Genomic DNA, 15,997 nt, shown 5'->3' with positions numbered 1-15,997 from the left:
CCCTGATAGATTTGCATATGTTGAACCAACTTTGCATTCCTTTGATAAATCTCACTTCATCATGGTGTATCATCCTTTTTGTTACTGGTTTAGGCTCGGTAGCATTTTATTGCGCATCTATACTCTTAAGGGAAGTTGATCTATAGTTTTCTTTCCTGGTGATAACTTTATCTGGTTTTGGTTTCATGTTACCTCATTGAATGAGTTGGGAAATACTCTCTTTTACTTTTTGGGGAAGTGTGTAGTCTAGTTTTAATAGCAGCACAGTATTTCAATGAGTGAATATATTTAACTAGGGATCTTTTTTTACATAGAACAACGCTACACTGACATCATCTATACAAACATGCAGATCTGTGGTTTTTAGGTCAAAGGGTATGTACATTTTAAATTTTGACTGGTAATCTGATCTCTAAAAAGTTACAGGCTACTGTTTTCATTTAAATAACCTTCACTTTTATCTAGTGAAGTATGGTTTTGTCTGTGTTTGTGTGTGTGTGTGTGTCTGTGTTGCATGTGTTTACAAATAATCAGGAAGTCTTTGGATCTGACCTGGACTTTGGTACTTCTTAAATGGAACAGGGTATGTCAAAATTCATTCTATTCTCTCCTTTCCTCCCTGAGATGTATTTAGGCTTAGTGACAAGTCCTCTAAGTGCTTCCAGATTTTTGGACATCTGCTGAATCCTAAGATAAGTGGTGGGAGACCTGGTCTGCAGTTGGTAAATGGGGGAAAAAGTCAAGTTAGAAGATTTGGATGGGAACAAGGGAACAATTTGGCCTCTGTTGTCTCTACCCTTCTTGTAAGAATACCCAACAAACTTCAGTTTGCATAAAAATTGAATTAAGTGGGGGAAAAACATCACTATCCATTAGCATCGTCAATGCACAGAAGCTATTCTTCTGTGAAGAAACAGGATCCTGAGTAATTTGTAGCTAGCTGTGGGATACATAGAGCAATGGGTACTTTCTGTCCTGAAAATGAAGAAGTACGAATGTGAGAAGAAACAGGTATTTGGAGAAGTTGAGCCCAAAGAAGCCAATGGTAGATTTGTGCTATTTTTATTACATAAAATATCAGAAAAGTCAAAAGTACAACACTACACATTTTCTTGTTTGAAGATCACATCTTATCCGGGTTATTTACTATTGACATTCACCACAGCTGCAGGAAATTAAACCGTACCTTTAGAAGGTATCGCATGCGGACCTGGTTGGGGCTATAGACAATGAATTCATTGTAGTTGAGGGTATAACCCTCTGGATTCAGAATTCCTGTGTCACTTGCTGGTCCTAAGGGTACTGTACTCCCATTCCTGCCAAGTAGAAGAAAGTGTGTCAACATCGGCGTCAGTGTCAAAAGTTGGAATACAGAAAGTAGAGAGTCTTATCTGACCAAAAGGAGACTTCTGGCCCTCTAGACTGAATACTTACAGAGTGATGAAGGAGGCAGGACTGGGAGCCATCTTGCCCAGTCCCTTGGTGCTATGTTTGCCCTGAAGTAATCTTTCTGCCTCAGGATTGGCCTCTAGTAGCTCATTACACTGACCTAGAGCTACCTGCAAAGCAAAAGATCTTTTAACACCCACATCCTACTGAGAAGTGGATGGCTCTAAGGCCAAACAGAAAATCCCATCAGTACTTTCTTCCCCTACTCCTGCAGAGGAACAGAATGAAAATTGCCCTTGGTCCCCTCTCAGGTTCTCCCAGGTATACCTCCTGGTTCCGGAGTCAAACTGTTCTCTTTGGAAAAATAGGAACTCATAACAAACTAGAGATCATAAATATGTTCATCTCACCTCTGATAAAAGCAGCAGTCCAGTATCCTTCACACGAGAAGCAAAGCAGTAATTGGCACTCTTAGAAGACATGTCGGCAAAGTAGATTCCTTTCCCAAACTGAAATATATCAACAGCCATGAAGGTCAGCTGCTTAACCCACTGTGTTAGAAAGGAGGCCTATACCAGTGACCCTATGTTGCCATTATCTTAAACACTATATAGACCCTTCTCCGTTTCTCCTTGCAGTTCTGTTCCAGAGAAGGCAGATGTATTGGTGAGTCTCTCTTTCTGAGGGGGTAGATGGGATATCTTTAGGAATTTAAAGGAAGAGGGAAAAGGTAAGAAATGTTAGGGTTTTTAGTGAGCTGTTTTAATTCTTGGGAAGAATCCTAATCTAGAAATACAAGAGAAAAAAAAGGACTGCGAAAATTATTGTTATCCTTTACCCTGAGCTTCCTTCCAGGATTCAATTTCTACTCACCATGTAACCTGTGATGGGAGCCTCAGGTGGGGCAATTCGAAGCCCATGGCTCAGGATTCCCACCCAGTTAGTAAGTCTGGAACCATGCCACAACAGCATCCTAGGGAAAAGCCATTACTATTATTGCCCTCTATTGCTCTCCAGCAGGGATAGGCCATAAGCACAAAAAAGCCATTTTCTGCCATTTTCCAGAGGTCCCATAACCACACTTCAGGCAAGGGAATGTTTTCCCAAACCCAAAGCTAAACTCAGACCTGTTATGAAGGTCCTCTCTGAAGGCTTCTTTTTCACCCTCCTTCTCTACTTCAAAAACATCCAGCAAGGTCATGGTATAGTCCCTGTGTGTGGGAGCATGAGTAGACTGTAGGTACTGGGAAATCACCTGTGAAAAAAAATGAAAGAAATGGCTGATACGGACTGTACAAGAGACCAGACTGAGCTGAAGAACCTTGGGGCTTCTGGTAAAAACCGGCAGACTTCCTGCTCCCTAATGGTCTCACAAGGCAGTGAGAGAGCTGTACTTTCCCCAGTTCCTGGTACACAAAAACTCTGCTCTATGTAAAAGTTTGCTCTTAACCAGAAGCACTCAGAGAACAGTGGGGTTAGGGGGATGGGTCTTAAAGGCAGGAAAATACATGATCATTTTTCTTACTTTGAACTCATAACTTTCATGGTCTAGAGGGTGCAAGGCACAATGTAGTTTCCTATAGTGCTGGTCCAATGGGTGTTCTGGGCTTTGCAGCTCCATCTTCACAAGCTTAATGGCAATTTCAATGTCTCCCAAAGCCTGGCAAGATGAGACGCAGGATCAATGTGTAGGAACTTGGGAACAGAGTTAATGCTTCCCAATCTACACATGTCTCACCTCTAGTAGTTGTACTTTGTCTGACAGCTCTTTTTCTGTCCGGATTAATGGAGGGGTACGGAGTCTAAGAACAGAGATATAATTCATAATCAGTTCTCTGATGTGTGACCGAAGGCACGTGACTGAAAGTAACAGACTAAAGATAGGTCCTTTAGAAAATAAGTATAAAAAACTGGGGTTTTCCACGCAAGGGAGAATCTGTATATATATAAAGAGAGGTTCCAAATATATAAATATATGAAGAGAGGTTATGTACATAACCTTGATATCTGTATACACTACAAAGTGATCCCAAGTCCAGTTACCATCCGTCACCATACTGTTGACCTCCTTCACCCATTTCGCCCACCCCCAACCACCTTCCTCTGTCTGGTTCTCTGTATCTGTGAATTAGTTTTTGTTTTGTTTTTTTTAGATTCCACATTAGTGAAATCACATGGTATTTGTCTTTCTCTGTAGACTTATTTTGCTTAGCATAACAGTCTCATGATCCATCCATTCATGTTGTGGCAAATGGCAAGATTTCATTGTTTTTTATGGCTGAGTAGTATTCCATTGTATAAATATACCACATTGTTATCCATTCATCTGTCAATAGATACTTAGGTTGTTTCCATATCTTGGCTATTGTAAATAATGCTGCAATGAACACAGGGATGCACATATCTTTTCAAATTGATGTTTTCATACTCTTCAGATAAATATCCAGAGGTGGAATAGCTGGTCCATATAGTAGTTCTATTCTTAGTATTTTGAGGAATCTCCATACTGTTTTCCATAGTGGCTGTGCTAATTTACAATTCTACCAACAGTGTATGAGAGTTCCCTTTTCTCCACATCTTTTCCAACACTTGTTATTTCCCATATTTTTTTAAATAATAGATGAATCTTTATATCAATATCCATAAAGAATAATTTGGATATAGTCCTGTCTAGAAGCAGAAGTAGACCTGTTGACCACTTAAGGTTATTTTTAGGTCACAGAGCTCTATAAAGCAATGAAAGGAATAAAAACAGAATCAACACCAGAATATAGCATCAACAAAGATAAAATGTATTATACCTACAATCATTTGAATTAGGGAGTTATATGTCTGAAGGTATTTTACTTGTTGGTTAGATAGCTAGACCCATATTCTCTTGGGTAACTTCCATTTGGTCAGAAAATATGGTTGTAATCAGGTCAGGAGTTTGCATTCCAAACTTGTAAGCCGACTAAATAGGCTATCTCTAAATTATTTTGGCTCTGTGTTTATCCAAGATGATCATTTCATTAGAAATGAAAGATTAAAAAAATTATAGTTGCTGCTGAGTGATATAGGGTATATGGTTAGGTAGAAGACCAAAGAGAAGTAACAGCACAGGCTTTACCCAAAGTCATGTGGGATCCTTGTGTAGAATTCATTGCATGCTTCCAGGAGAGCTCGTCCATGCTGGCCAGCCCGAATACAATCCTCAATCTTCTTAAGAGACTGGTAGCCTGCCTTGATTTGTGCCGCTGTCAGCTTCCCTGTAGGCCCAGCCAAAGAGCATCAGATGCCACAGGTGGAGTCTTACCCTGTAAACTGTATTCACATGCCTACCCAACAAAGACTCTCACCACTCAACTTTCGAAACAGCTTCTCTCCCCTCATACTACCTCTTACCCCAGATCTCCTGTTCTTCATTCATACTATCAGCAAGCTTTAAATCATGAAGGTGACTAAATTTTCCATGAAAGGAACTAGGAAATATAGAGAGGGAATGTAGGATAGAATCTGAAGTCCTACCGAGAGGGGCTTTCTTGGTATCATATTTCATTTCTACCATCATCTCTTCCATGGCCTGGACATTACAGATCAACTCTATCAGCTCCTGTACACGGAGATCTAGCTGCGATTCTGGTTTCAAGGGGGATTTAAGAGATTCCTTTTTTGTTTTCTCTTCATTCTACAGCCAAAAAAAAAGAAAAGAAAAATATGAAAGTATCTATTTTGAGGTCCCTACAAGGGATGGCTCTACAATATTCCTGGCAGGTGAACATCAATCAGCCTTTGCTAGACCACAGGTTCATTCCATTATTAATGTAGTTAGAGTACTCAGTGTGACTCCTACATCTGCCTCCCATAGTTAAACACTCAGAATAAGTCTAAAAGGCTCTCCTAATATGCTGGTAAGTATGTAAAGACAGCTACTATGTCTCAGATCTTCTCATCTTAAAATGACTAAGACTTTTACATTTTTCAGATACTGTATGTAACAGTTTTCAGCATCCTGGTTGCAACTCAATTTGTCAAAATTATTATTATTTTCTTTATTGGTATGGTATATACTGGTAGTATATAACCAAAAGTGAAGACAACTTTATTTTTTTTTAATTTTTTTTTTTAACGTTTATTTATTTTTGAGACAGAGAGAGACAGAGCATGAATGGGGGAGGGTCAGAGAGAGGGAGACACAGAATCTGAAACAGGCTCCAGGCTCCGAGCTGTCAGCACAGAGCCTGACGCGGGGCTCGAACTCACGGACCGCGAGACCATGACCTGAGCCGAAGTCGGCCGCTTAACCGACTGAGCCACCCAGGCGCCCCAAAAGTGAAGACAACTTTAAATGCAGTTTCATCACTGTGACTATATATTACTCCTCTCTGGATCCATACATTAAACTTCAGGACCTAAGATTTTATAAGAACCATACTAGACAGTAGAGACTAGACAGCATTTTCTATCTTCATTCTATAGTCCCTTTAAGATTACAAAGATCCGTGAAAGTTATCCCTGAGGTAACTGTTATCTTCAGTTAGGTGGTGAACAGCAAGACTCAAGACACCCTGGTCTGTTCTAGTCTAGGACCTGATCTAAGCCATTCTGTTAGACTTCACCTTGGTTAAAAGGAAGCAGTTTTCTCCCCAAATGTGTAGTCGGTTTACCTGTGCATTGGTGGCATAGTCCATTTCTAGCATATCATATTTTCCAGGCACCTTCTTAAACTTCTTACGATCCTCCCAATTGTTTTTTGTTTTGTCAAGGAATCTGTAGAATCCATGATGGTGAGAATATCTTACAAATAAGGGTCTACTAGGAATGGGCTTATAATTGTTTCCTTAGAACATCTCCAAACTATGTCTCCCCCCAACCCCCAAACTTCTTAGAACTCTTTTATACCCAAGTTCTCACAAATCTGGACTCTAAATTAGGATCCTGAATAGAAAGAAAAGCTCTGGAGACAAAGGGAACAAAAAAATGGGAAAAAAGGGTCCTTGAGCTTCTTAAAGGCCCCAAAATACCACATAAGCCATTGAGATTTTAGACAAAAGATCCCTATCTGCTCCCTGTCTCTGAAAGATTCTCAGAGACTCCAGAAAGCTCTGCATCCACATCATAGTGAAAGAATTTTTAAAACTCTAGCTGCAATATTCTCATCCTACCCACTTGGGTTTCCCAAGTTTCCTTAATTGTTGGTCATGTGCTAATTATATTAGATTCTTCTATTTTTAGTCAATTTCAACATTAGGTGATATAATCACTAACTAAAGAGGCAGTTTGGTGTTTCAGTCACAGAATGTCACAGTGGAAATACATTAACAGTGAGGCCAAATCACACTTCCTATAAAATTCTTAAAGAAGACACATCCAAGAAGAATAGTATTTTTTTGGTACTCACTTCTTCTGAAAGATTTCCTTGGCTTTGTTGAGGTCCCCTGAACAAGCCACCAAGCTGTGCTGCCCCATTTTCCCCACTGCAAAGTAAGTGCCACACATAAGATGGTTTCCTGCCAATCCAAGAAGAGTTCTCTCTCGAAACAAGCCAGCTCTCTAAGGTCTCCCTGCTTATCATGTGACAAATGGGCAGGAAGGGGAGAAGGAAAGGTGAATGGATCCAGGAAGCTGATCCTGTTGATACTAGTTACCTGCTAACTGCCACAGTCCCTGAGCAGCATTAGCAGACCAACTGCAGGACACTCCCAGCCTCAATAGGCTGCCCTAGGTTTTTCCAATGAGGATGCTTGCTATTCCATTTGCAAGCCCCTCCCAGGTTACAGAGCCTCCATTCTACCAATTGAAACCCAGGGGATCTTTTGGTTACTCACTAAGCCGCTTCACGGTTTCTGAATGACCAATCAGAAGATCCATAATAAAAGTCATTACCCCGGCCCCATCTCATCCAAACACTGAAGTGCCTCTGGGCATCATCTTCTAAGAGCTGAATCAAATAGTACTTGTTGTTGTTGAACTGAAGATTAGTCTATGATGAGAGAAATATGAACATAAGAGAGAGGTTTACAAATGGAAGCCAATAAACCGATGACTCTTCCGTGGTCACAGGTACCAGTTATTGCTATAAGGAAAAGGCTAATATAAGGGACTTCAGAATGAAAGATCTGGGCATTGGGACACTGTCATCAGTAATTATCAAGAAGAATTGCCATAAATAGAATGGCTCCTCCCTTTACCTGATTTAGCATGACATCATAGACATCCTTCCCTTCACAGTACACATGGGCCTAGAGAGAGAAGGAAAAAATTGACATCAGTATAGTCTCAGCCCTAATGAGATCCTAAGTGACACTAAATTTTCTTCTGCCTCAAGATGTCATTCTCCAGCACTGCCAACAGCCATCTTCCAAGGAAAGAAATGCCAAAGTATGTTCTTCTCCCCATAACCTGTTATTCCTATAATGAAAACACGTTGCTTTTTTTGTAATTACAGAAAAACAAATGATTCTGACAGTTAAAACCTCCAAAGGAAGCCTTTTTTCTGTATTCTTCACAACCTTTTCACATTTATCAGTAACTCATGCCATACCAGGGCAGTTTCTCATTAGAACAGAGATGGTTCTTCCTTGATAATGGTATAATTTTCTAACTGAGAAAGAGAATGAGGTGTGGGAAGCTGATGACAACCCCAGAATTTAGAAATACCCTGATTATTATCCCCAAACTCCACCACTTCCATCTCTTAGCCTTAGAGAAAATTAATCACAAGCAGTATTTGGGAAAGGACTCCTAAAATGAATCCTAGCAGTGTTCTGGACAAGAATCCAAGTAACAAATGAAAAACTGCTTTCTGAGAAACCAATGCGCAGAGGAGTCTCTCACCTTCCCCACTTTGGCTGTGCACTCCGGGTCCACAGGAGCTTTTCCCTTTAACAGCAAAGTCTTCACAGACTCTGAGGAAAGACAGATACAGACTACAGCTACTTACATGAGGATCGAAAATAGCTATCATGTCATAATTAACTTTGCCCTTCCCAAGCAACCCTGATCTGCCCAGTTCTCAAGCTGTTTAAACTACATGAAACTGAAGATTCCGAGAAAGTAGATGAGTACTACACCCAAAGGATAGAATATTAATTATATCTCTGAGAAAGGAAGAAGAGTTGAAAGAACAAGACATCCCTCACCCGCAGCCTCCCATAGACACTCTTGCTAGCCTCCCTGGCCTACCATTTGAAGCTGACCTTGCTTATCTTCTGTCCTGTCATTATTGGTCTTTCCTTCAGTCACAGGCTCCTTCTTTACCCCCTGCCTTTCGCATCTTCGAGTTTTCTTTGCAGGAGGCCAGTCTTCTGTAGCTACGTTGCTATTATTAACTCTTCCAGCTTTGTTTAATGCTACAGAAGCTATGGGCACAAAGAATGGGCAAAGAACCAAAAGAAAGAATGAGTACCCAATGAACACGACCCTAGTTTGAAAAAACATCATCTTTTTAAAGAAATGGCTCAAGATGGTTTTGTAAATTTACAAAGAAATAATACCTGCAAACCACTATTCTTGATAATAGTCTAGAAATCACTTCCTAAACTGCTATTCTAGCCAAATAATAAACTAAACTAAACTTAAATTAAATTAAATTAAATTAAATTAAAATGGAGCCCCACGGGCTCTTGTGAGCTCATAGCCTAAGGCAAGAGTCTCATAGCCTGCTTATCTCTATTTATTCGTGCCCCCAAACTTTCTCAACACCTATCCTCAAACTAAGGTGGTATGAGATTATGGTTAGTAGAGTGCTCTGGAGTTTGTCTCTAGCTTAGAGCCTAGCCCTGTCTCTTCTGGCTGTGAAACCCTGTAGAAGTTATTTCATCTCTTTGTACTTTAGTTGCCCCCACTGTAAAATCCAGAGGATAACAAAAATAGTATATAATTTGTAGGATGGACTTACGCACTTAAAAACATAATACACAGAGAGTATGATGGCTCATCAGTTCTAAAACCTGAATTTTACTATCTCTGAAACTGGTATGCATCCTACAGTGGATGACATATAAGCAATGAATCACGTTTTAGTTGGAAGCATTTTTCCTTTCTTAGTGATACATAATGATGCACCTCAATTTTTTTTAATTGGACATTAGGTGTTTAAAATAGTGCTGGCACTGTTAGTTATTAGATGTCTACAAGCAAGCCCTTCTCATAATTCTGTAATCCAAAAAGGTCTGAGAACCGAAATTTTAAAAGTTTTACACCTAAACTAGCTTGATAGCTAAGGGCGGGTCAAAGGGCGACGGAAGGGGAGGGGCTAGGGCAGAGGGCCCCGTTCCCTTCAGACTCCCCGCCCCTCCAGCATTAGCCCCCTACAACGTGCTCCGAACCTCGTGCCCTACCGCTGCGAGTTCCCCGCCGCCGGGCCGCCATGAAGCCAGAACTTGGGCGTCATCAACCCTCTCCCAGGAATCGCCCGCCTAGTCACAAGGCGGGAATACAGCGCGCGTGCGTCCTGGAGAGAAGACGTCTACAAAGGACAGGGGCGGTACACCCCTCGATATTTGCATGTTGCTGTGCGTTGTGGGAAGTCACCATAACTGAGAAATGTCTTTAGGTATGGGAGTCTTATAAATGCTCGGCGGAGCCACCCTTTCCCATAGGGCGGAGGGAAGCTCATCGGTGGGGCTACGCGCTGAGTGCCTTAAGTCACTCTACCCCATGTCCCCTGGGAAGGTCTGAGACTAGGGCCAAAAGCGGCCCTAACAGGGTCCTCCCTGAGGTTCGGGGAGGTGAGTTCCCAGAGAACGGGGCTCCGCGCGAGGGCAGACTGGGCAGGAGATGCCATGGACCCCGCCCTCGAGGAGGGGCCTGGCGGATGCCTCCTTAGCCGGAGCTTGGAAAAGACTCACGGCCAGCGAAGTGAGTTCAATGGCTGAGGTGAGGTACCCCCCAACGGGGGGGGCCTCATAACCCAATTCAGACTACTCTCCCCCGTCCTCCTTTTGAAAAAAATAAAGCGGGACAAGGAGAAAGTTACAATTACAAATCCTAGAATAGAAAGCTCTAATAGTGGAAATGCTAGAATAGAAAGCTCTAATAGTGGAAGTTTGAGTAGTGAAAGCTTCAGAAAGTTGACTTTGTCTAGGGGAAGAAAGGGGGATACAAGGGTCAGGGGAGCTATGGGAATGCTAATGATCTAGGGAGACTTTGAAGACCGGAGAAACCTGGTCATTTGGCTTTTACAAAGGTACTTGGTGATGACATTAGGAGTTCTCAGATATTTGGGTGCCACCGCCCCACAGAGGGTGAGGGCAGTGCACCTAACAAGCATAACAGACTTCAGATCCCTGCCCCCCATCCCAGACGCTCTGAATGTGAGGGTATTTATTCTTACCGATAACACCTGGCAACCCTGGTGTTGGTGATTTTCATTATATGTATAGATACAGAGATATTTATATATTCATTACTTCAACAAATATTTATTGGGGACCTTACTGGGTTTGGGGGTTACAATAGTTTGGTCAAGATAGAGAATAGTTTGGCCAAGATAGAACTCGTGTCTTCATGGAGTTCACAGTGTAGCTGCGGGCAGATATTAATCAAGTGATCACACAAGCAGAAGCAAAAGTACAGCTACAATGGAAGGAAGTTCTAATGGGAGAGTAAACTTTGGAACTCATCACTGAGGCCATGACAGGAGTTGAGCTGTATTGGAGAATCACAAAGTGAACAGGGGAGAAAAATGGCTGAAACAATGAGTGCAAAAGGAAGCGTGGTATGAGATCAGCCGGAGAGGCAGCTAGTTTCCACAGCAAGCTAGGCTAGAAATTATATTTTGTCCTACTGCGTGTCTGTGTATGAACGACAGATGGGTTAAGGACTAATATTCAAAAATAAAACTTGAAAACTCTTAGGCAGAAAATACACACAAATATCTTTTAGATCTTGAGGTAAGGAAGGGGTTTCTTAAGACAAAAGTCACTGAGTATAAGAGAAAATATTAATGCATTTAATTATATTAAAATTAAAGAATTTTGTTCATCAAAACACATAAAATTTAGAAAAAAGAAAACAAAATTCTCATTGTTTGCATGTGGTTTGATTGTGAATATAAACAATCCAGAAGAAACTACAGGATAAAATTTTTAACTCAATAGGAAAGTTTAACAAGGCTGATAGAAAATAACCTGTAAGAATAAATTGCATTTTTATAACAGAACTTCAAACAAATAGAAATAGAATTTTTAAGAAATGATAGTATTTAATATAACATCAAAGTATTAAGTATTTGGGAATAAATCTAACAAAATGTAGATGCTCAACAAATGCTTGTTGGATGGGATTGGTTTGGTTAATTTCTTTCGTTGGTAGGTCAAAATCTGTTGCATCTAACTTAATTATAGCACAAATAAGCTAGACTGGTCTAAAAGGCATTAGTTTGGAGATAGGAAAATGTACTAAAAATGGAAAATTTATTAAAACTAGCTAATACTCAGCAGAGCTTTCTTTGTGTACTAGACACTGAGTAAAGTGCTTTAACGTGCATAATCTCATTTAATCTTCAAAATAATAAAAGCTAGAATTTATTTGGTGCTTACTATGCTATGAGCTTTACATACATTAATTTTCACAACAACCCTACAGGGTAGGTATTGTTTTTGTCCCCATTTTATGGCTAAAGAATTTGAGCTTTAGAACATTTTAAGTAATTTATTCAAGCTCACACAGTCTATTTGTTTGCTAGGGCTGCCATAGCTAGCTCACACACTGGGTGGCTCAAACAACAGACGTTTATTTTCTGAATTCTGGAAGCTAGAAATCCAAGATAAAGGTGTCTACAGTGTAGGTTTCTTCTAAGGCTTTTCTCCTTGGATTGTAGATGGCTGTCTTCTTCCCTGTCTTCCCAATCACTATCCTCCCTCTGTGTCTATGTGCTAATCTCATCTTCTTAAAAGGACACTGGTGATGCTGGATGAAGGCCCACTCATATGACCTGTTTTACCTTAATTACTTCTTTAAAGGTCCTATCTCCAAATACAGTCACATTCTGAGCTCGTGGGAGGGTTTAAAACATATGCATTTGGGAGGCAGGATCACAATTTAGCTCGTAACACCCAGTTCATAAGAGGCAGGTCAGATCTACTACGTAACTCCAAAATTTATTTTTATCTACTAGACTATTGTATTGGTCAAGTTTCTTGGTAGTAATTACCATACCCCCCACATTTTTAAAAATTTATTTTTATTTTTAGTTTTTCTTCTCTTAGTTGTTATTTTTTATGGTAGTCAGAGTGAGAATTACTGAGATATATTTTGAAGATATAACTTTTTAAAAAATTTTTTTAATGTTTATTTATTTTTAAGAGACAGAGAGAAACAGAGCACGAATAGGGGAAGGACAGAGAGAGAAAGAGACACAGAATCCCAAGCAGGCTCCAGACTCCAAGCTGTGAGCACAGAGCCCAATGCGGGGCTTGAACCCATGAACCATGAGATCATGCCCTGAGCCGAAGTCGGAAGCCCAACCGAATGAGCCACCCAGATGCCCTGAAGATATAACTTTTTATAGTCAGACACAAAGTAAACATAACCAAAACAGTATTAAAACATATCATTGATAACTAGAAGAAACTATTTAACAAATGTGTGGTGAATGAAAATTTTCTTAGGTCTTAAACAAAACAAGAAAACAGAGGAAAATAATACATTTGCCTATTGATTCTTAAAAAAGAAAATGAAAGAATTTTAGAAAATGCCTAATGGAAAGCTACAGTGTTTAAAATTTGAATTCAATGTACTTAACACATAAAGAGCTATCTAATAGTCATAAGAGAAACAAAATTTTCTGTGGATAACTGACAAAAGATATGAATAAACTGCAAATATGAAAAGCAAGGACATGGAAAAATTTTTCAGGCTCATATGGCATAAAAATGCAAAGTATTGGTATTAGTATTCTACAGGACAATCGTCCTGTTCTCTTCAAGTTATTGTTATAAGAAAAAAAGAATAAGATTGGCACTGTTCTAAATTAAAAGAGACTTTTCAGGCATAACAACCAAAGGCAGTGTTTGGTATTTGGATGCTGGTTCAAACAAGCCAACAATAAAAATCCTTTTGGGAGCAAGAGGGTATGCAGATATGAACTGAATATTAGATGATTTTAGGGGATTATTTATATAGATGTGGTAATGGTATTGTAGCTATGATTTTTAAAAAGTTCCTTTAAAAAATGAATTAGGGGTGAAATGTCATGATATCTGGAATTTGCTTTGAAATACTTCAACCAAAATAATCAAATGAAGCAAATATTGTACAATACACACAATTGTTAAATGTACGTAATCTATGTAGAGATGTCCATCATATTCTTTTCTCTAGTTTTCTGTGCACTTAAAATTGTCATATTACATTGAAGATACATTAAGGAAAAAATGATGGAAAAAAAGGATGAATTAGTCAAGACAACTGTAATTAAAGAGAAGGGCCAACTGCAAATCAAGACTTCATATCCTGGTAAGTGAATATTTTAGGTAGTATTACTGATTATAATGTGATATTCCTAAGATCTATTTACATTTTTTATCATGTCATAATGACAGGAAAACTTTGATTAATCAAGCTAGACATAAAAGGTACATAATTTCGGGGGAAGTCTACATATTTCAAAAAGTAAAGTGTGTGAAAAATGGATTTATGATACCCAAGATTAAACAGATACTTCTTTAAAATAGAAAAGGACTCTTCCTAATGACAAGTTTAGGTTTGTATCCCACTGGACTGGGTAACTAGTTCCCATGTCCAGATAAGAATCTTTTAGTTCGTACATAAGATCATGCAAACCTCAAATGGCTGAAACAATCTACAAATAAGTATGATTTTATTTTCTTTATTTGGGTTCTGAGAAGGTATAGAAGTAGTATCTAAAAAAATTTCTGAAATCCCAGAATCTATAAAATATATAGGGAGAAATAGCAGGAGCAGAAGAAAAGTGAAGAGGAAGAGAGAGAAGGAGGAAAAGAAAGTGGAAAAAGAAGGATAAAAAATTTTAACAGTCGTATTTGCACAATGTAAGTGTGAGTTTACTGCTCGGACTTGTAATTGTTAAGATATTTTTTGTATGCTTTCCATGGACATGCCAGCAATATTCATATTGCTGTGGCATCATAAATTTGTTCGACTTTTGGGAAATGAAATAGTAGCAAGGTTTCAGAAGACCCGCAGAGCCTGACCAATGGGGAAGAAAGAGAAGACGTATCGGCAGGGCTACTGATGGGATAAAGTGGGAAGGGGAAGGAATTATAGGTCCAGAGAAGAAGGAAGGAACCAGCTGAAAAGCCTGGTGAAGGATTGTGATTACAGCAAAGAGACCCGGGAGTGTCTCAAGGTCAAGAACTTCTTGTAAAATATATCCTATGGAAGAATGGAAGTGGGGAAGAGATGAAGAGAAATCTTAAGTGGAGCAAAAGAGATGAACAGAGTAGCTGCCACAGAGGTGACTACAGAGGGAGCTGAGAAAGGAGGTTTCTGAAAAAGGGTGATTTGGGGGGAAACTTGTTTGCTTTCTTTTGCTTTTGTTTTTGTTTATAATGGTACAGCAGGAATTGGGATAATAGGCTAAATCTGTGATACTGTATATTCTTTATATCATTTGGTAACTATAGATATGTAACTGACATGAACTCTTCCACAAATTTAGAGTGTGTGTGGAGGATGGGGAGATTGTTGTTTCCCAGTGCCTTACTAAGAACAACAAGCCTCTCTCTTCCCCAGAATTCTCTAAAAATACTTAGGGCTTCAGGGAGGAGCATTCCCTTCTCCTGAATTCACTTTAGAGACTGGGCAGCCTTTCCTATCCACCCTTGAAACACGTAGGGTCCGTGCATCTCTGCCTTTATATGTCATCTTGGTATTCTAAAGTTCTTTACTAAAGTAGTTTTTTTTTTTCCACAGTGATTTCAGAGAGCCTTATACTCATCTTTCTGGGGTTCCAAAATGATCTGCTAATATCGCTCACTGGAGAAGAAGAAAATCTGCAATGTAATCTTGTTACTTTAAGAAGCAGGAAATTATGAGTGAGTGTAGGTCTGTAATCACAGAATTTAGGAGCAAAAACTAATTTCCATTGATTTCTTATATCTTGAAAGAATTGTATGATGTGTAAACAAATAGAAGTTTATAAGTAAAGTCATGCAAGCAGTTACTTACTTTTTCATTTCCTCTCTATATAAGAATGAAGGATGAGCAAGGAAGGAAGGAGAACATGAATTGACCATGTACTATGACCAGTCATTTTGTTAGACTCTTTCATATATTTGTATATATGTTAGGGAGGTAGGTATTACTTTCCCCATGGTACAGAGGAGAAAATTGAGTCTCAGAGAGTTTAAGAAATTTATTCCAGATTGTGCAGCTAGAAAATGTCTTGGAAACTATCACAATTTATGTGAAATGTCTCAGAATATCGCTGTCCTGCACCTTGAAATAGAGATTTTCATTTGCTACTCTAAAGGAGGAAAAAGTTTTCCTTAACCTTCTTAGAGTCCCTGGCACGATCTGAAAATTGAACTGACAAAAATTAACAGGAGGAAAACATACAAGTTTTATTGAATTTTCACATGTATGTACGTGGGAACCTTCACAGAATGAAGATCTGAAGAAGTGACCAGAGTAGGAAACTTTT

General features: G+C 39.3%; 2 protein-coding genes across 4 annotated transcripts in view; one reads left to right on the top strand and one right to left on the bottom strand.

Moving 5' to 3' along the window:
* TEP1 (telomerase associated protein 1) overlaps positions 1–942 on the top strand; it is a 44,530-nt gene extending 43,588 nt beyond the window's left edge. Inside the window, exon 55 of the mRNA XM_078448420.2 lies at positions 625–942. Within this exon, the coding sequence (XP_078304546.2) occupies positions 625–684 (60 nt within the window). The 3' untranslated portion in view covers positions 685–942. The remainder of the gene's footprint in view (positions 1–624) is intronic.
* Positions 943–1,046: 104 nt separating this feature from the next.
* PARP2 (poly(ADP-ribose) polymerase 2) lies at positions 1,047–9,841 on the bottom strand. Of its 3 annotated transcripts, none has more exons than XM_060619071.3 (16): positions 9,699–9,841; positions 8,568–8,729; positions 8,215–8,276; positions 7,560–7,610; positions 7,255–7,351; positions 6,770–6,845; positions 6,036–6,138; positions 4,897–5,056; positions 4,499–4,637; positions 3,128–3,191; positions 2,915–3,049; positions 2,517–2,644; positions 2,263–2,362; positions 1,800–1,898; positions 1,435–1,559; positions 1,047–1,316 (listed from the first exon to the last, which is right to left on the bottom strand). In XM_060619071.3, the coding sequence occupies exons 1-16, from the start codon at positions 9,739–9,741 to the stop codon at positions 1,157–1,159; spliced, it is 1,704 nt and encodes a 567-aa protein (XP_060475054.3). In that variant the 5' UTR covers positions 9,742–9,841; the 3' UTR covers positions 1,047–1,156. The 3 variants fall into 3 exon arrangements, with proteins under 3 accessions (XP_060475054.3, XP_060475053.3, XP_060475055.3); XM_060619070.3 differs by having other exon boundaries at positions 8,206–8,276; positions 9,699–9,840; XM_060619072.3 differs by having other exon boundaries at positions 8,206–8,276; positions 9,711–9,839.
* Positions 9,842–15,997: the final 6,156 nt, after the last annotated feature.

The sequence above is a fragment of the Panthera onca genome, chromosome B3, assembly GCF_046562875.1.
Source record: "Panthera onca isolate mPanOnc1 chromosome B3, mPanOnc1 haplotype 2, whole genome shotgun sequence".
In the NCBI taxonomy this organism is placed as follows: Eukaryota; Metazoa; Chordata; class Mammalia; order Carnivora; family Felidae; genus Panthera; species Panthera onca.
Note: the sequence above shows the minus strand (reverse complement) of the source record. Positions and strands in the feature narration are given on the sequence as shown.

Bases quoted from the DNA above. Each gene is read 5' to 3' on its own strand.
- PARP2 (XM_060619070.3), bottom strand. From the start codon at position 9,741: ATGGCGGCCCGGCGGCGGGGAACTCGCAGCGGTAGGGCACGAG. The intron at 7,611-8,205 runs GTGAGAGACTCC...TTCTCTCTCTAG, and splicing joins GCACAGCCAAAGTGGGGAAG to GCCCATGTGTACTGTGAAGG. The intron at 2,363-2,516 runs GTCTGAGTTTAG...GCTTTTCCCTAG, and splicing joins AGAGAGGACCTTCATAACAG to GATGCTGTTGTGGCATGGTT.